This window comes from Somniosus microcephalus, chromosome 4 (assembly GCF_052327205.1).
Source record: "Somniosus microcephalus isolate GS21.2 chromosome 4, FLI_Smic_1.0, whole genome shotgun sequence".
Classification (NCBI taxonomy): domain Eukaryota; kingdom Metazoa; phylum Chordata; class Chondrichthyes; order Squaliformes; family Somniosidae; genus Somniosus; species Somniosus microcephalus.
In genome coordinates, this window is record NC_140990.1 from 37,456,515 (window position 1) to 37,476,998 (window position 20,484).

A 20,484-nucleotide genomic window follows, 5' to 3' on the forward strand; every position below is an offset into this window, starting at 1 on the left:
CTGGGCTCCTGTGGTCATTGATAGGGCACATTCTGCCGCGCGGGGGATTCTGGGTAAACACCGCGCCATTGAAAGCTCCAATTGGGTAGGGAACTTTCTTTAATTATTCCATCGAGATTCGGTCCGGAGGGGCAATCAACAAAATTAATTAATAAATTATATAGAAACCTACATGCCGGTCCCTCCGCCATAGTGTGAAGTACATCCCAGGTTACATAAGGAAGTGGCCCTAGAAATAGTAGATGCATTGCTGGTCATCTTCCAAAATTCTATAGACTCTGGAACAGTTCCCATGGATTGGAGGGTAGCTAAAGCAAACCCCACTATTAAAAAAAGGTGGTAGAGAGAAAACGGAATTATAGATTTGTTAGCCTGACATCGGTAGTGGGGAAAATGCTAGAGTCTATTATAAAAGATGTAATAGCAAAGCACTTGGAAAACAGTGACAGGATCAGACAAAGTCAACATGGATTTGCTAAAAGTAAATCACGCTTGACAAATCTACTGGAATTTTTTGAGGATGTAACTGGTAGAATTGATAAGGGAGAACCAGTGGATGTGGTGCATTTGGACTTTCAGAAGGCTTTCGATAAGGTCCCGCATAAGAGATTGGCATGCAAAGTAAAGGCACATGTGATTGGGGGCAAGGTACTGACTTGAACATAAGAAATAGGAGCAGGAGTAGGCCATACGGCCCCTCGGGCCTGCTCCGCCATTCAATAGGATCATGGCTGATCTGAATCTAGACTCACGTCCACTTCCCTGCCCTCTCCCCGTAACCCCTAATTCCCTTATCTGCTAGGAAAATGTCTATCTCCATTTTAAATGTATTTAATGTTGCAGCTTCGACAGCTCTCTGGGGTAGCAAATTCCATAGATTTACTACCCTCTGAGTGAAGACGTTTCTCCTCATCTCAGTTTTGAAAGGGCAGCCCCTTATTCTAAGATTATGCCCCCTAGTTCTAGTCTCACCCATCAGTGGAAACATCCTCACTGCATCCACCCGATCAAGCCCCCTCACAATCTTATATGTTTCGATAAGATCGCCTCTCATTCTTCTGAACTCCAATGAGTAGAGTCCCAACCTACTCAACCTTTCCTCATACGTCAACCCCCTCATCTCTGGAATCAACTGAGTGAACCTTCTCTGAACCACCTCGAGAGCAAGTATAACTTTTCTTAAATATGGAAACCAAAACTGCATGCAGTATTCCAGGTGTGGCCTCACCAATACCCTGTATAACTGCAGCAAGACTTCCCTCTTTTTATACTCCATCCCCCTTGCAATAAAAGTCAAGATTCCATTGGCCTTCCTGATCACCTGCTGCACCTGCATACTAACTTTTTGTGTTTCATGCACCAGGACCCCCAGATCCCTTTGTACTGTAACACGTTGCAGTTTCTCTCCATTTAGATAATAACTTGCTCTTTCATTTTTTCTGCCAAAGTGCATAACTTCACACTTTCCAACATTATATTGCATCTGCCAAATCTCTGCCCACTCACTTAGCCTGTCTATGTCCCCTTGCAGGTTTTTTATGTCCTCCTCACTCACTGCTTTCCCTCCCATCTTTGTATCGTCGGCAAACTTGGATATGTTGCACTCGGTCCCTTCCTCCAAATCGTTAATATAGATTGTAAAGAGTTGGGGTCCCAGCACTGACCCCTGCGGAACACCACTAGTTACTGATTGCCAGCCCAAGAACGAACCATTTATCCCAACTCTTTGTTTTCTGTTAGATAGCCAATCTTCCACCCATGCCAGTATATTACCCCCAATCCCGTGATTTTTTATGTTGATCAGTAATCTTTTGTGTGGAACCTTGTCAAATGCCTTTTGGAAGTCCAAATACACTACATCCACTGGTTCCCCTTTATCCACCCTGTATGTTACATCCTCAAAGAATTCGAGCAAATTTGTCAAACATGACTTCCCCTTCGTAAAACCATGCTGACTCTGTCCTATTAAATTATGTTTATCCAAATGCTCTGTTACTGTTTCCTTAATAATGGACTCCAACATTTTGCCAACCACAGATGTTAGGCTAACTGCTCTATAGTTTCCAGCTTTTTGTCTACTTCCCTTCTTAAATAAGGGTGTTACATTAGCAGTTTTCCAATCTGCCTGGACCTTTCCTGAGTCCAGGGAGTTCTGGAAAATGATCAACAATGCATCCACAATCCCTACCGCCACTTATCTCAAGACCCTAGGATGTAGGCCATCAGGTCCGGGGGATTTATCCGCCTTAAGTCCCATTATTTTACTGAGTACCATCTCCTTAGTGATTTTAATCGTGTTTAGCTCCTCCCCCCCCCCCCCCCCCATTGCCCCCTGTTTGTCCATTGTTGGGATATTTTTAGTGTCCTCTACTGTAAAGACTGATACAAAATATTTGTTCAGCGTCTTTGCCATCTCCATGTTCCCCACCACTAGTTTTCCGGTCCCATCCTCTAAGGGACCAACGTTCACTTTAGCCACCCTTTTTCTTTTTGTATAGCTGTAGAAACTCTTGCTATCTGTTTTTATATTTTTTAATAAGAACATAAGAACATAAGAAATAGGAGCAGGAGTAGGCCAATCGGCCCCTCGAGCCTGCTCCACCATTCAATAAGATCATGGCTGATCTGATCCTAACCTCAAATCTTCTATCACTCTGCATCCACCCGAACCCATGTGATCTCCCGGGAGAGGCGAAAAACCAGATAAAGACCCAATGGCCAATTTGGGAGAAAAAAATCTGGGAAATTCCTCTCCGACCCATCTAGGCGATCGAAATTCTTCCAGGAGATCACTCTGTCCCTATATTTTCTACAGTACTTACCTTCTGTAAAGGCGATCTCCACCCCAGCCAGGAACAGGAATAAAACCATCTCCTGAAATCTAACAGAATTAGAACACAGTAGGAGCAGAACAAGGCTACATGGCCCCTGGGCCCACTCCACTACCCACAGGGCCATGACCATTCCGAACCCAGACTCATGTCCAATTTCCTGCCCGCTCCCCGTAACCCTTAATTCCCTTTACTTCTAGGAAACTATCTATTTCTGTTTTAAATTTATTTAATGATGTAGCTTCCACAGCTTTCTGGGGCAGCAAATTCCACAAACCTACCACCCTCTGAGTGAAGAAGTTTCTCCTCATCTCAGTTTTGAATGAGCAGCCCCTTATTTTAAGATTATGCCCCCTAGTTCTAGTTTCACCCATCATTGGGAACATCCTCACCGCATCCACCCGATCAAGCCCCTTCACAATCTTATATGTTTCAATAAGATCGCCTCTCATTCTTCTGAACTCCAACTTTTGCTAGTTTACTTTCATAATCTATCTTCCCTTTCTTAATTAATCTTTTAGTTATTGTTTGCTGGCTTTTAAGTGCTTCCCAATCTTCTATCCTCCCACTAGATTTGGCTACTTTATATGCCCTTGTTTTCAGTCGAATACTATCCTTTATTACTTTACTAAGCCACGGATGGCTGTCTTTTCTTTTACTCCCCTTTTTCCTCAGTGGAATATATTTACCTTGAAAGATGTGAAATATCTCCTTGAATGTAGACCACTGCTCTTGTACCGTCTTACACGTTAATCTGTTTTCCCAGTCCACTTTAGTCAATTCTACTCTCATACCTTCATAGTCTCCTTTATTTAAGCTTACTACGCTGGTTTGAGATCCAACTCTCTCACCCTCAAACTGAATTTGGAATTCAACCATATTATGGTCACTCATTCCAAGGGGATCCTTTACCAGGACATTTTTTATTAATCCTGTCTCATTACACAGGACCAGATATAAGATTGCCTGCCATCTGGTTGGTTCAGTTACATACTGCTCAAGGAACCCGTCCCTAATACACTCTATGAACTCTTCCTCAATGCTGCCATGCCCAATTTGATTAGTCCAGTCAATATGAAAGTTAAAATCCCCCATGATTATAGCTGTTCCCTTATTACAAGCCCCAACAATTTCCTGATTTATACTCCGACCAACAGAGTTGCAACTGTTAGGAGGCCTATAGACTACGCCCACTCGTGACTTTTCCCCCTTGTTATTCCTTATCTCTGATAACCAGAGAACTGGTTGGCAGACAGGAAGCAAAGAGTTGGAAAAAATGGGTCTTTTTCCAAGTGGCAGGCAGTGACTAGTGGGGTACCACAGGGATCGGTGCTAGGACCCCAGCTATTCACAATATATTTAGATGAGGGAACTAGATGTAATATCTCCAAGTTTGCAGATGACTCAAAGTTGGGTGGGCGAGTGTGCTGTGAGGAGGATGCAGAGAAACTCCAGTATGATTTGGACAGGTTGTGCGAGTGGGCAAATGCATGGCAGATGCAGTATAATGTGGATAAGTGTGAGGTTATCCACTTTGGTGGCAAAAACAGGAAGGCAGATTATCTGAACGGCAATAGATTGGGAAAATGGGAGTTGCAACGAGACGTGGGTGTCCTTGTGCACCAGTCACTGAAGGTAAGCATGCAGGTGCAGCAGGCGGTTAAGAAGGCAAATGGTATGTTGGCCTTCATAGCGAGAGGAGCAAGGATGTCTTGCTGTATGTTGTACAGGGCCTTGGTGAGACCACACCTTGAGTATTGTGTGCAGTTTTGGTCGCCTTATCTGAGGAAGGATGTTCTTGCCATGGAGGGAGTGCAGCAATGATTCACCAGACTGATATCTGGGATGGCAGGGATGACATATGAAGAGAGATTGGGTTGATTAAGCTTATATTCACTAGAGTTTAGAAGAATGAGAGGTGATCTCATTGAAACTTATAAAATTCTAACAGGACCAGACAGACTAGATGCAGGAAGGATGTTCCCGATGGTGGGTGAGTCCAGAACCAGGGGTCACAGTCTAAGGATAAGGGGTAAGCCATTTAGGACAGAAACGAGGAGGAATTTCTTCACCCAGAGAGTGGTGAACCTGTGGAATTCTCTGCCACAGAAGGCGGTGGAGGCCAGTTCATTAAATATTGACAGGGTAGATGCTGAGAGGTTGTTTCCCCTGGCTGGAGAGTCTAGAACTAGGGGGCATAGTCTCAGGATAAGGGGTTGGCCATTTAGAACTGAGATGAGGAGGAATTTCTTCACCCAGAGAGTGGTGAACCTGTGGAATTCTCCACCACAGGCGGCAGTTGAGGCCAATTCATTAAATATATTCAAGAAAGAGTTGGATATATTTCTTAAGGCTAAAGGGATCAAGGGATATGAGGAGAAAGCAGGGACAGGGTACTGAATTTGGATGATCAGCCATGATCTCATTGAATGGCGGAGCAGGCTTGAAGGGCTGAATGCCCAACTCCTGCTCCTATCTTCTATGTTTCAATGTCTATGTTTCTATGATCTCATTGAATGATGGAGCAGGCTCGAGGGGCCGAATGGCCCACTCCTGCTCCTATCTTCTGTGTTTCTATGTAAGTATGCTGGCTGCCACTTTTCGGTTACCAACTCATACCTCAGGCCCCGCCCAGTCCGGTTTAATTGCTAAATATTTTCTAATTTCAGTGCAGTCCTGTTATTTTGTAAGTCTGACCTGAGAAGCTGTTAATGGCAGCAATTTTTTTCCAAGGTGGAAATAGGTGAAAAACGCCACTAGCAATCCATCAAAACACACGGGGCAGAGAAGTTCACTTCAGCAACACACTTGCCAGAGGACTCAATATCGATCCCCTCCATCCCTGGTGCACTTTGTCTGCAGTGTGTACGATCTGCAAGGTGACCAAAGGTCAGATTTTGTGGAGTCAAAGGTCAGGCTGTGTGGAGTCAAGGGCCAAGTAGCATGTTTTCCTGAAAAGATGGCTACAAAACAGAACTCAGAGAGTAAGAGCTAAGGGAAGTTTCTCGGACTGGCAGAAAGTGCGAAGATCCGTGCTGGGACCCGTGTTGTTCACCATTATATGGGCTCAAAATTTGGAGGCATGTTGCCAAAATTTGCAGATGATACCAAGTCTTCACACTGAGGACACCCTCCATTGTATTGTGCGGCACTACCACTTTACTAAGTGAAATACACTGAGAACAGACCTAACAGCTCAAAACTGGGCAGCCACGAGGCGCTGTGGGCAATCAGCAGTTGCAGAATGTATTCCACCACAAACTGCAACTGGGAAAGTAAGCTGCAAGGAGGACACAAAGAGCCTGCAAAGGGGTATAAACAGGTGAGTGGGCAATAAGGTGGCAGATGGAGTATAATGTGAGGAAATGTGAGGTTATTCACTTTGATAGGAAGAATAGAGAAACAGAATATTTTTTAAATGGTGAGAAACGATTAAAGGCTGGTGTTCAGAGAGATTTAGTTGTCCTCGTACAGGAAACTCAGAAAGTCATGAGAGGTCTGGACAGAGTAGATAGAGAGAAACTGTTCCCATTGGCAGAAGGGTCGCGAACCAGAGGACACAGATTTAAGGTGATTGGCAAAAGAACCAAAGGCGACATGAGGAAAAACTTTTTTACACAGCGAGTGGTTAGGATCTGGAATGCACTGCCTGAAAGGGTGGCGGAGGCAGATTCAATCACAGCTTTCAAAAGGGAATTGGATAAGTACCTGAAGTAAAGAAATTTGCAGGGTTACGGGGAAAGGGCGGGGAGTGGGACCAGCTGAAGTGGTCTTGCAGAGAGTCGGCACGGGCTCGACGGGCCAAATGGCCTCTTTCTGTGCTGTAACCATTCTATGATTCTATGAAAGTTAGCATGCAGGTACAGCAAACAATTAGGAAGGCAAGTGGCATGTTGGCCTTTATTGCAAGGGGGTTGGAGTATAAGAGTAAGGAAGTTTTACTACAATTGTACAGGGCCTTGGTGAGACCACACCTGGAGTACTGGGCACAGTTTTGGTCTCCTTATCTAAGGAAGGATATACTTGCCTTGGAGGCGGTGCAATGAAGGTTCACTAGATTGATTCCTGGGATGAGAGGGCTGTCCTATGATGAGAGATTGTGTAGAATGGGCCAATACTCTCTGGAGTTTAGGAGAATGAGAGGTGATCTCATTGAAATATATAATATTCTGAAGGGGATTGACAGGGTAGATGCTGAGAGGTTGTTTCCCCTGGCTGGAGAGTCTAGAACTAGGGGACATAGTCTCAGGGTTAGTGGTTGGCCATTTAAGACTGAGATGAGGAGGAATTTCTTTACTCAGAGGGTTGTGAATCTTTGTAATTCTCTGCCCCAGAGGGCTGTGGAGGCTGAGTCGTTGAGTATATTCAAGGCTGAGATAGATAGATTTTTGGACTCTAGGGGAATCAAGGGATATGGGGTTCGGGCGAGAAAGTGGAGTTGAGGTCGATGATCAGCCATGATCTTATTGAATGGGGGAGCAGGCTCGAAGGGCTATATGGCCCACTGCTGCTCCTAATTCTTACGTTCTTATAACCTCATGGCCCAGCATACCCCTCACTCCTCTATCATCATCAAACCAGAGGACTAACCCTGATTCAAAGAGGAGTGCAGAAGTGCATGCTGGGAACAGCACCAGGTGTACCTGAAATGAGAAGCCAACTTGGTGAAGCTAAAACACAGGACTACATGCATGCTAAACAGAGGAAGCAGCATGCCATAGACAGAGCCAAGCAATCCCACAATCAAAGCATCAGATCAAAGCTCTGCAGTCCTGCCACATCTAGTCACAAATGGTAGTGGACAAGTAAGCAACTAACAGGAGGAGGAGGCTCCATGAACATCCCCATCCTCAATGATGGCGGAGACCATCATATAAGTGCAAAAGACAAGGCCGAATCATTTGTAGCAATCTTCAGTCAGAAGTGTCGAGTGGATGATCCTTCTCTACCTGCTGCTGAGTCAACAACAACAAATTGCATTTATATAGCACCTTTACTGCAGTAAAATGTGCCCAGGCTCTTCACAAGAATGTTATCAGACAAAATGTGACACCAAACCACGTAAGGAGATATTAGGACAGGCAAAAATCTTGGTCAAAGAGATCGTTTTTAAGGATCATCTTCAAGAAGGAGAGGGGCAGGTAGGTTTTCTGACTCCCAGACCTGCGGCCTCGGCAGCTGAAGGCACGGCCGCCAATAGTGGAGCAATAAAAATCGGGGATGCTCAAGAGGCCAGAATTAGAGGAGCACAGATATTTTGGAGGGTTGTAGGGCTGGAGGAGGTTTCAGAGATGGGGAGGAGCAAGGCCATGGAGGGAATTGAAAACAAGGATGAATGTTTTAAATTTGAGGTGTTGCCAGATAGGGAGCCAGTGTAGGTGGGTGAGCACAGGGGTGATGGGTGAACGAGACTTGGTGTGAGTCAGGAGAGGGGCAGCAGAAGCTTATGGAGGGCGAAAGATGGGAGGCTGACTAGGAGAGCATTGGTATAGTCGAGTCTGGAGGCAACAAAGGCATGGATGAGGGTTTTAGCAGCAGATGGGCGGAGGCAGAGGCGGAGTTAGGTAATGTTACAGAGGTGGAAGGAGGTGGTGTTGGTAACAGAGAGAATATGTGGTCGGAAGCTCAGCTCAGGGTCAAATGGGATGTCGAGGTTGTGAACAGTCTGGTTCAGCCTCAGACAGTCGGCAGGAAAGGGATGGAGGTGGTCGCTCGGGAATGAGAGAGTGGCGGGGGCCTCGTAGGCCCGAGCATTAATCTACTTCCTGGGTAAGGGCTCCCTCGGCCTGAGCATTAATCCACTTCCTGGGTAAGGGTTCCCTAGGCCAGAGCATTAACCCACCCCATGATAAGTGTCTCAGAGTGAGAGAGCTATAGTGATAGGGGATTCGATTGTAAGGGGAATAGATAGGCGTTTCTGCGGCCGCAAATGAGACTCCAGGATGGTATGTTGCCTCCCTGGTGCAAGGGTCAAGGATGTCTCAGAACAGCTACAGAAAACTTTGGAAGGGGAGGGTGAAAAGCCAGTTGTCATGGTGCATATAGGTACCAACGATATAGGTAAAAAACGGGATGAGGTCCTAAAAGCTGAATATAGGGAGTTAGGCGGTAAATTAAAAAATAGGACCTCAAAGGTAGTCATCTCAGGATTGCTACCAGTGCCACATGCTAGTTAGAGTAGAAATAGAAGGATATTCCAGATAAATACGTAGCTTGAGGAATGGTGCAAGGGGGAGGGATTCAAATTCCAGGGACATTGGAACCAGTTCTGGGGGAGGTGGGGCCTGTACAAAATGGATGGTTTGCACCTGGGCAGGACTGGGACAGATGTCCTAGGGGGAGTGTTTGCTAGTGCTGTGGGGGAGGGTTTAAACTAAAATGGCAGGGGGTTGGGAACCTGTGCAGGGAGACAGAGGAAAGGGAAACGAGGATAGAAGCAAAAGACAGGAAGGAGAAAAGCAAAAGTGGCAGTAAGAATAATCAAGAGTTTAAATCAAACATGGCCACAGTAAATAATAATTCTAAAAGGTCTAAGAGTGTTAAAAAAACAAGCCTGAAGGCTTTGTGTCTTAATGCGAGGTGCATTCGTAATAAGCTGGATGAATTAGCTGCGCAAATAGATGTAAATGGATATGATATGATTGGGATTACGGAAACATGGCGCCAGGGTGACCAGGGCTGGGAACTCAACATCCAGGGGTATTCAATATTCAGGAAAGATGGGCAAAAAGGAAAAGGAGGTAGGGTAGCATTGCTGGTTAAAGAGGAGATTAACACAATTGTAAGGAAGGATATTAGCTCTGATGATGTAGAATCTGTATGGGTAGAGCTGAGAAATACCAAGGGACAGAAAACGTTAGTGGGAGTGGTATATAGACCACCAAACAGTAATCCGGAGGTTGGGGATGGCATTAAATGGGAAATTAGAGATGCGTGCAATAAGGGCACAGCAGTTATCATGGGTGACTTTAATCTACATATAGATTGGGCTAACCAAATTAGTAACAATACTGTGGAGGAGGAATTCCTGGAGTGTATACGGGATGGTTTCCTGGACCAACATGTCGAGGAACCAACTAGCGATCAGGCCATCTTAGACTGGGTATTATGTAATGAGGAAGGAACAATTAACAATCTTGTTGTGCGAGGCCCCTTGGGGCAGAGCGATCATAATATGATAGAATTCTTCATTAAGATGGAGAGTGAAGTCATTGACTCAGAGACTAGGGTCCTGAATTTAAATAAAGGAAACTACGATGGTCTGAGGCGCGAGTTGAGTAGGATTAATTGGGGAATGTTACTCAAATGGTTGACGGTGGATAGGCAATGGCAAACATTTAAAGATCGCATGGATGAACTACAGAATTTGTTCATCCCTGTTTGGCATAAAAATAAAACAAAAAAGGTGAATCAACCGTGGCTAACAAATGAAATTAGGGATAGCATAAGATCCAAGGAGAGGGCATATAAATTGGCCTGAAAAAGCAGCAAACCTGAGGATTGGGAGCAGTTTAGGATTCAACAAAGGAGGACAAAGGGATTAATTAAGAAGGGGAAAATAGAGTATGAGAGTAAGCTTTCAGGGAACATAAAAACTAGATATGTGAAGAGAAAAAGATTGGTGAAGTCAAGCGTAGGTCCCTTGCAGTCAGAATCAGGGGAATTTATAATGGGGAACAAAGAAATGGCAGACAATTAAATACATACTTTGGTTCTGTCTTCACAAAGGAGGGCACAAATAACCTCCCAGAGATGTCGGGGAACATAGGTTCTAATGAGAGGGAGGAACTGAAAGAAATCAGTATTTGTAGGGAAATGGTATTAGGGAAATTGACGGGATTGAAGGCCGATGAATCCCCAGGGCCTGATAATCTACATCCTAGGGTACTCAAGGAAGTGGCCCTAGAAATAGTAGATGCATTGCTGGTCATCTTCCAAAATTCTATAGATTCTGGAACAGTTCCCATGGATTGGAGGGTAGCTAATTTTACCCCACTATTCAAAAAGGTGGTAGAGAGAAAACGGGGAATTATAGACCGGAAAGCCTGACATCGGTAGTGGGGAAAATGCTGGAGTCCATTATAAAAGATGTAATAGCAGAGCACTTGGAAAACAGTGACAGGATCAGACAAAGTCAACATGGATTTACAAAAGGTAAATCGTGCTTGACTAATCTGCTGGAATTTTTTGAGGATGTAACTGGTAAAATAGATAAGGGAGAACCAGTGGATGTGGTGTACTTGGACTTTCAGAAGGCATTCGATAAGGTCCCACATAAGAGATTAGCATGTAAAGTTAAGGCACATGGGATTGGGGGCAAGGTACTGAATTGGATAGAGAACTGGTTGGCAGACATGAAGCAGAGTTGGAATAAATGGGTCTTTTTCTGAGTGGCAGGCAGTGACTAGTGGGGTACCACAGGGATCAGTCGTAGGACCCCAGCTACTCACAATATATATAAATGATCTAGATGAGGGAGCTAGATGTAATATCTCCAAGTTTGCAGATGACACAAAGCTGGGAGGACGTGTGTGCTGTGAGGAGGATGCCGAGAAACTCCAGTATAATTTGGACAGGTTGGGTGATTGGGCAGAAGCATGGCAGATGCAGTATAATGTGGATAAATGCGAGGTTATCCACTTTGGCGGCAAAAACAGGAAGGCAGATTATTATCTGAACGACAATAGATTGGGAGATGGGGAAGTGCAACGAGACCTGGATATCCTTGTGCACCAGTCGCTGAAAGTAAGCATGCAGGTGCAGCAGGCAGTTAAGAAGGCAAATGGTATGTTGGCCTTCATAGCGAGAGGAGCAAGGATGTCTTGCTGTATGTTGTACAGGGCCTTGGTGAGACCACACCTTGAGTATTGTGTGCAGTTTTGGTCGCCTTATCTGAGGAAGGATGTTCTTTCCATGGAGGGAGTGCAGCGAAGATTCACCAGACTGATACCTGGGATGGCAGGAATGACATATGAGGCGAGATTGCGTCGATTGGGCTTATACTCGCTGGAGTTTAGAAGAATGAGAGGGGATCTCATTGAAACTTATAAAATTCTAACAGGACTAGAGAGACTAGATGCAGAAAAGATGTTCCCGATGGCCGTGGAGTCCAGAACCAGGGATCACAGTCTTAGTGTAAGGGGTAAGCCATTTAGGACTGAGATGTGGAGGAATTTCTTCACCCAGAGAGTGGTGAACCTGTTGAATTCTCTACCACAGAAGGCAGTTGAGGCCAATTCATTAAATATATTCAAGAAGGAGTTTGATATATTTCTTAAGGCTAAAGGGATCAAGGGATATGGGGAGAAGGCAGGGACAGGGTACTGAATTTGGATGATCAGCCATGATCTCATTGAATGGCGGAGCAGGCTCGAGGGGCCGAATGGCCTACTCCTGCTCCTATCTTCTGTGTTTCTATGTTTCCACCGCCCTCGGGGAAGGGCTCCCTAGGGCCGAGCATTAATGCACTTCCTGGGTAAGGATCCTGTAGGCCCGAGCATTTATCCACACCCTTAAATCCTACCCTCTGAATTCTGTTTTGTAGCCGTCTTTCCATCCTTTCTGTTACCTGACCGTTGACCCCACACAGCCTAACCTTGGTCATCTTGTAGACCGTACATACTGCAGACACAGTGCACCAGTGGTGGAGGAAATCGAATGTGGAAGATGCGCTGATGAAGTGGATTTCTCTGTCCCGTGTGTTTTGGTGGATCGCTGGTGGTGTTTTTCACCTCTTCCCAATTTGAAAAAAATTGCTGCCAGCTTAATAAAGCCATTAACAGCTTCTTACATAGGACACAAAAAAAGGTGCCTCGAAAGTTTCCCTCGAAATAACAGGTCTGCACTGAAGTTAGAAAACACAGTTAGTAAATATTTAGCAATTAAACCAGACTGGTTGGGGCCTGAGGTACGAGTTAATAACTGAAAAGTGGCGGCCACTTCACACGATGGCGGAGGGCCCGGGCATGTGGGTTTCTGCATAATTTATTAATTGGTTTTGTTTATTGCCTCTCCGGCTCCAATCTCGATGGTATGATTTAAAAAAGTTTCGCTCACTAATTGCGGCTTTCAATGGCAGGGTAGTTCCCCAGAATTCCCCGCGAGGGAGAATGTGCCCTATCAATGACAACAGGAGCCCAGGGCGCAGGACCGGGCAGTGTTCTGAGCATGCGCAGTGCCAATGATGGCGCTGGTCTGAAACGGAAGAGATGGCAGCGGGCGGCGGTAGAAAATTGTGGGCTCGGGGAGCAATTGGACCCATGGTTGGGCTGGGAAGCATCACAAACACCCGGTGTAGGCCTCAGGCCCCGAATAAGAGCCCACAGGCCCGGTGTTTGTCCCGCGGTGACAGGCCCAGCCGCCCGGGTCAGCGGGGTCACTGCGCATGCGCATCCATTTTGGGCGGTAACAGAGGCGGGGCTTCAGGGTCCCAGTGGCCAGGAGAGACAATCATTGACTCATTGATTTTATTCTCACTCTGCACACAGCGGGTGGAGAACTGAACCCAATCAGAGCAGAGGAAGGGGGAAAACTGGGAGTTGTAGTGTATGTACCCGTCTACCTTTAAGGGAATTATTGAATGTAACCGTTCACCTTTAAGAGAACTACTTTAGGTGTGGCACTATTTGTTTGGCTTTTGTATACTGTAATACCGATAGTGACCACACCAGTATAGAAGTGTTGTGGCAGGATTGCTGGGGCAGATTCGCCCTGACCTTCGAATAGTAAAGACCTGTTTGTTTGTTACTTCAGAAGTCTGTGTATTTATTAACTGTATAACCCACAGACTTTACAGTGGCGACGAGTCCGATCGTACCCTGCGGCAAGACTACCAAAGCAACGGAGAGCGTTGAAGAGAGGCAACCGCCCTCGGCGTGCTGCTGAAAGAAAACACGAGGCTGCAGCAGGAGGAAGGAGGAAGACTTTAGCAATAAAAGCATCCATCTGCAACAGGCACTGACTACCCTTCTACCACGGTGCGGAGTGAGCCGATCAGCTGGAAACAAGGCGGCCGCGGAGACTGTGAGTAGGGGAAGGTGTAGAGAATATCCGGAGGATAAGGGCTGTGCACTCGACCACGGACGAGGGGGAACGGAGCCGGTCAGAAAGTCGGGTCCAACGGCGTCGTGAGACAGTCGGACCTCGATCGGCGGGAAAAGCCGGGCAGCGACCGCAGCCACGAAGCGCTGAGACTGGGAGTAGGCGCGGGAAGAGAAACCCAGCCGCAGCCGGGGAGGGAAACACCGGTCTGCGAGAGGGCTGGGAGGTGAACAGGAACCGTGCGGGTGGGAGAGAGAGACAGAGCCGAGCAAGGGGAGAGAGACTGCGCGAGAGCCAGTCCAGCGGCTGAGCTGTCCTCCACCAACGGGGTAACCAGAGCCGGTAGAACCGAACGTGCAGGAGAGAGAGCGACAGAGCCGGGTACGGAGAGAGAGACTGCGCGAGAGCCAGTCCAGCGGCTGAGCTGTCCTCCGTTAACGGGGTGTACCCAGCGCCGGTAGAGCCGTGCGGGCGGGAGGAAAAGACAGAGCCGAGTAAGGGGAGCTGTGCGAAAGCCAGCCCAGCGGCTGAACCTGTCCGCTGTGGGGAAAGCGTACCCCTTCCACCAGGGAAGAAACGCGGGAAGCCGCCATTAGGCGGAGAAGACGACAGAAGCGGGAAACCGCCATTGAAGTGGGCGGGGCGAGAAGGAAAGAGCGGGAAACCGCCATTTTTGCGGGAAAACCGCCATCTTAGAAATAAACAAATAAATAAGAATACTTGAAGAAATATTTGTGTTGTACCCAAGGGAAGGAAGATGCCTAAGCGGGCGGACATCAACGAGTTCAATTCGGAGATAGAAGACTGGGCCACGTACGTAGAACGTATTGAGATACATTGTAAGGCTAACAAAATAGCTAAGGAGGAAAAAGCTTTAACCTTACTTAACATGATGGGTGCGAAAACATTCGGGTTGTTGAAGCATCTTCTCTCACCAGCTAAACCGGCAGATCAGACTTTCGATGATATTGTAGCAGTGCTGAAGGATCACTTGAACCCCACACCGTTGATGCTGGCTGAACGATTCAAATTCTACGCAAGAACGCAGAGGAAAGACGAAAGCAATGCGGAATACTTGGTCGAACTGCGTAGGCTAGCGAAATACTGCCAGTTCGGAGGGAATCTGACAGAGGCACTGCGTGACAAGTTCGTATGCGGATTGTCCAAAGAAGGAACGCAGAAGCGACTACTGGAAGAAAATGACCTCACACTGGACAGGGCTGTCCTCATAGCTGCATCGCACGAAGCCGCAGCGAAAGGAACGGCGGAAATGCAGCTAAAGGCGGCGGCACTAGGGGTGGACCAAATTACTTCAAGCACAACAAAATGCTACCGTTGTGGGAAGACAACGCATGACCAGAATCAATGCTGGTTTAAGAACCAAGAGTGTAGGAAATGTGGCAAACTGGGTCACATCGCGAAGGTATGCCGGTCCGGGAAAAAGACCAACAATCAAAGGAAGCCACCACAAGAAAAGTACAACAAGGTACACAAGGTGGCTGAGAAGAGTTCAGACGAACAGAATTCAGACTCGGACCCAAACAACCACGAGCTGGGTAGTCTGAGAATCCACAATGTGGGTAAAGAAACGGATCTACAGACCATCTGGGTCATACTAAAAATAGCTGGAGTCCAAGTAAGAATGGAGCTGGACACTGGATCAGCTCTATCAGTCATCAACCGAAGGGACTACCACCGGCTATTCTCTCACATACCTTTAAGAAATACCAAGTTCTTATTACAGACATACACGGGGCATAACGTATACCCCGTGGGGAAAATAAGAGTCAAGGTGAGAGATAGGGGTAAAGAACACCCAAGAATGAACTTGTACGTATTACCTGAGGGAGGACCACCACTTCTAGGACGGGAGTGGATTAAGAAAATAGACATGGAATGGCATTACCTAAAAGCCATAATGAGGGAGGACTCAGTGCAAGCTATTAGCTCAGATTCTGAAATGGATGATGATAAGACCAATTCGAATATGGAAGACAAGGCTAAAAGGGACTTGCCGACGATGGGGAAGAAAACGAAGACATGCAGAAGGACTTATGGTACCAAGAAGAATAAAGCTGCAGAGCAGAACTCCAGGTTGACAGAGAATTCTGAGCCTGTTCAAGCAAAGGATTCATCCACGACGGAAGAACACCAAGCTCGGACGCAAACTTATGTCAAAGTACGACAACAATCAGAACAGTTGAGTGACCGTCTCGTACAAGAGATGAAAAATATGGAAAAGTTCTGGGACACCGAATGGGAGAACCTGGAAAGACAACAGAGACAGCTAGCTCAAGCAGAGAGCGACCATAGAGCCATCGTGGCCAAATACCAATCACATTCCCCTGATGCTGTTCAGGAACTAGAATATTTACAGAACGAACCAAAGGAAGAGGAATCTTCAGGAAGCCAGGATTTTATTCCAGTTCTTCTCTACAACTCCTTACAAGCAGAGTGTGAGAAGTTGAAAGAACAGTATGAACAGGCCCAGGCTACAATTCTGGAGGGGGTTAACTCGGCAACCTCCGAAAAGCTAGTTTCAGTAGAAGCATATGAACAACTAAAGGTTGAACATGAGCAAGAAGTCCAAAGGCTGCAGGAAATTCTTGATGAGCTCAAGGCCAAGACAGACTCATCGGTAGAAGTTCCCTCCATAGATGAGAAATTAGAGGTGAAAAACATGGCAGAGCATGAAAGACAGGATGTCCAAGAACTCATAAAAACATTGAAGGACACCCAAGACAAATATGAGGCGGCAATGACCGAGGTTCAACAACTTGAAGAACAGATTCAACTGGGAATCCTTTCAGTGGAAGAAAAGGAAACGGTAAGAAACTCAGAGACTGTAAGAATGGTCCCTGAACATGAACTAGAGAGCATCAGGGCGCAACTTTTCCGAGCGCTGAAAGCCAAAGTTCAAGAGGAACAGAAGGTGGAAGTATTGGAGGAAAAGGTGGATGAAATGGAGAAGACTCTGATCCACCGTGTTCCCAGGGAAGAGTTAACGGTCAGCCAACTCCTTCATATGCTGAAGGACAAGACTCTGCAAGGGGAACACTCTGAACACGAGCTTCAGTCTTCAGGGGGAACGAGTTCGGAGCTCTCAAAAGTCACGGAGATAGCTGAGGTGGCAACACAAATTTTACAAGGATGCCAAAAGTACGTTGAATCACATCAAGGTGAACAGAAGAATGTGGAAACCGTTACTTCAGTAGAAGGATTAAATAGCCTGATAACGCAATTCCCGATGGAAGGGAAGGTATTGAACTCACAAATGAGGTCCGTCGTGAAGGAATGGCAGATAACCCAGGAAGAGCGGGATGAATATGAATGCATGAAGAAGTCTTTTCAAGAAAGATGTCTAGGGAAGGAACCACCGTCAGCTAACGTCCAGACGGGTGAGGAGGAAGAAGAAGGCTCTCTCGCTGGCCTAACTCAGGACGAACCAGAATATTACCATGACCTGTTGAGTGACACTGAATATTACGAGGATGTGGTCTGCCCAGCTTGTGATGAAAACTCCCAAAGTGCTGAAATCCGGATGAAGCACTTAAGGTCTAAGGAACATAGAGAGTTGGTGGCGCTACAGCTGGCAGCCGAGAAAGGAGCTCCGAGAGTTTCAAAAAGGCAGAAAAGAAAAAGAAGAAGCAGAAGATAATAACTGTCTAAAATATTAGCACTTCTACCATCTCAGGCGGGACACTACGAAAGGAACTAAATTAGTTGAAAAACTGGAAAATATCAAGACAGCCAGTTGGTTGTAAAAGTCTGCACTGCTGGTTCAACAGGACGAAAGTTCAAGCTGTTACGTCAAGAAAAAGGCTATGGAGGAGTCACGCTAGCCATGTGAACCGGCTACACCAAAGAGATGTTTGGAACGAGTCAAGATCAGAGACTGACTCTATGAACTGTTTCCACAGAGACCGAAACTGTGAACTGTTCCCACCAAGATTATATCTGTAAATTGTTTTATATGACATTGACTCCACCGAGATTATATCTGTAATTTGTTTTATAGGAAGTTGAAGATATGTATGTTTAACGGGGACTCTGTAAGTAATAAGCTAAAAAGGGAGGATTGTAGTGTATGTACCCGTCTACCTTTAAGGGAATTATTGAATGTAACCGTTCACCTTTAAGAGAACTACTTTAGGTGTGGCACTATTTGTTTGGCTTCTGTATACTGTAATACCGATAGTGACCACACCAGTATATAAGTGTTGTGGCAGGATTGCTGGGGCAGATTCGCCCTGACCTTCGAATAGTAAAGACCTGTTTGTTTGTTACTTCAGAAGTCTGTGTATTTATTAACTGCACAACCCACAGACTTTACAGGAGTGGAGGAAAGAAATGTTGGAGATGGTGCGATGGGTTTGGATTTCAGCACAGGGAGGAGGGAGAGTGTGTGGGACAGGGATTTACAGCTTTGGGGGAACAAGAGAGGAAAGAATGTTCCATAGAAACTAGAACTGTCTGTTGCGAATTTCTATCCTGTACTTAGTGATGACTTGTGTAAACTCCTTTTACAGGGCAGGAATTGCAGTCAGGAAACTCAAACCAAACATCACAACAAGATCTGACAGAGTCACTCCATTCATCAGGACCTGAATATCATCGGCCTTTGAATGTGGAAGGAGAAATCTTTGTCTGTTCTGTCTGTGGGAAAAGATTTCAAACATCAGTGTGACTGGAAAGGCACCGAGACACACACACACCCGAGTGAGAGTGTTCCAGTGCACTGACTGTGGAAAGAGCTTTAACCAGTTACACAGCCTGAAAAAACATCGCACCATTCACAGCTTTGAAAAACTACACGTGTTTTGTGTGTGTGGACAAGGCTTCAACTGATCTTCCAACCTGGAGAGACACAAGGGCACCGGCACCATGGAGAAACCGTGCAAATGTGGGGACTGTGGGAAGGGATTCAATTACCCGTCTGAGCCGGAAATTCATCAACGCATTCACACTGGGGAGAGGCCGTTCACCTGCTCCGTGTGTGGGAAGGGATTCACTTGGCCATGTCACCTGATAAGACACCAGAGAGTTCACACTGATGAGAAACCTTTTAAATGCTCTGTCTGTGAGAACAACTTTAAAAGCTCTGAGGGACTGATTAGACACCAGCGAGTTCACACTGAAGTGAGACTATTCAGTTGCTCTCACTGTGAAAAGAGATTCAAGCACTCATCCAATCTCACTGAACACCAGCGTGTTCACACTGGGGAGAGGCCATTTCAATGCTCTGACTGTGGGAATAGCTTTAAAAGCGCTGCAGAGCTGATTAAACACCAGCGTATTCACACTGATGAGAGACTATTTCAATGCTCTGAATGTGGGAACAGATTTAAAAGTTCAGAGGGAGTGATTAAACACCAGCAAGTTCACACTGATGAGAGACCGTTTAGTTGCTCGCACTGTGGGAAGAGGTTCATCCAACCTTATGGCACACCAGTGTGTTCACACGAGGGGGTGGCCATTCATCTGCTTCGTGTGTGCGAAGGAATTCTCCCAGTCATCCAACCTGCTGGCAGACCAGCGAGTTTACATGTGACAGCAGGGTTTTGATTCTGCTGTTTTTGCTGCTGTTAATCAGATCCAGGACTGAACAATGTTCAGTCTGATAGTTGGGATTGTTTTTGCTGGTGTTAATAACCCTTCTAACTGGGGTGGAATTTAATATTAAAAGAAAGACTTACATTTATATAGCGCCTTTCATGACCACCGGACGTCCCAAAGCGCTTTACAGCCAATGAGATGCTTTTTTTTTTGAAGTGTTGTCACTGTTGTAATGTTGGACAAATGACAGCCAATTTGGGCACAGCAAGCTCCCACAAACAGCAATGTGGTAATGACCAGATAATCTGATTCAGTGATGTTGATTCTGGATATCTACCAAATAAATCAGCTTTGTTTTAAACAGTGTGTCAATTCCTTGGTTTTTCCATGATAAGAGGAGACTAATGGATTTCCTGCTACCAATTGTTCCATTTTTAGGCCTTTTCTCCTGTCTTACTGTAGAGTTTTTAAGTTCTCATAAATTTGGTTACCCTCATGGATATGTCCCATCTCCCCATATCTTTCAGAGAGCCTCTCCTAGCCTTGGTAGCCACACTAAGATCCCAACCCGAATAATTAACATAGAAACATAGAAGATAGGAGCAGGAGTAGGCCATTCAGCCCCTCGAGCCTGCTCCGCCATTCAATGAGATCATGGCTGATCATCCAAATTCAGTACCCTGTCCCTGCCTTCGCCCCATATCCCTTGATCCCTTTAGCCTTAAGAAATATATCCAACTCCTTCTTGAATATATTTAATGAACTGACCTCCACTGCCCTCTGTGGCAGAGAATTCCACAGGTTCACCACTCTCTGGGTGAAGAAATTCCTCCTCATCTCAGTCCTAAATGGCTTACCCCTTAGATTGACCCCTGGTTCTGGACTCCCCGGCCATCAGAAACATCCTTCCTGCATCTAGTCTGTCTAGGCCTGACAGAATTTTATAGGTTTCGAAGAGATCCCCTCTCAATCTTCTAAACTCCAATGAGTATAAGCCCAGTCGACACAATCTCTCCTCATACGTCATTCCTGCCATCCCAGGTATCAGCCTGGTGAA

At 46.0% G+C, this 20,484-nt stretch overlaps 1 protein-coding gene across 1 annotated transcript; it reads left to right on the top strand.

Annotated features, from left to right (window-relative positions):
- Positions 1-12,993: 12,993 nt before the first annotated feature.
- Positions 12,994-19,788, top strand: LOC147118645 (uncharacterized). Its single transcript, XM_085984536.1, has 2 exons — positions 12,994-13,376; positions 18,401-19,788. Exon 2 carries the CDS (start codon positions 18,756-18,758, stop codon positions 19,434-19,436), a length of 681 nt encoding a protein of 226 aa, XP_085840662.1. The 5' UTR covers positions 12,994-13,376; positions 18,401-18,755; the 3' UTR covers positions 19,437-19,788.
- Positions 19,789-20,484: the final 696 nt, after the last annotated feature.

Excerpts from the sequence above, each read along its gene's own strand:
- LOC147118645 (XM_085984536.1), top strand. The coding sequence starts at position 18,756 with ATGGAGAAACCGTGCAAATGTGGGGACTGTGGGAAGGGATTCAATTAC.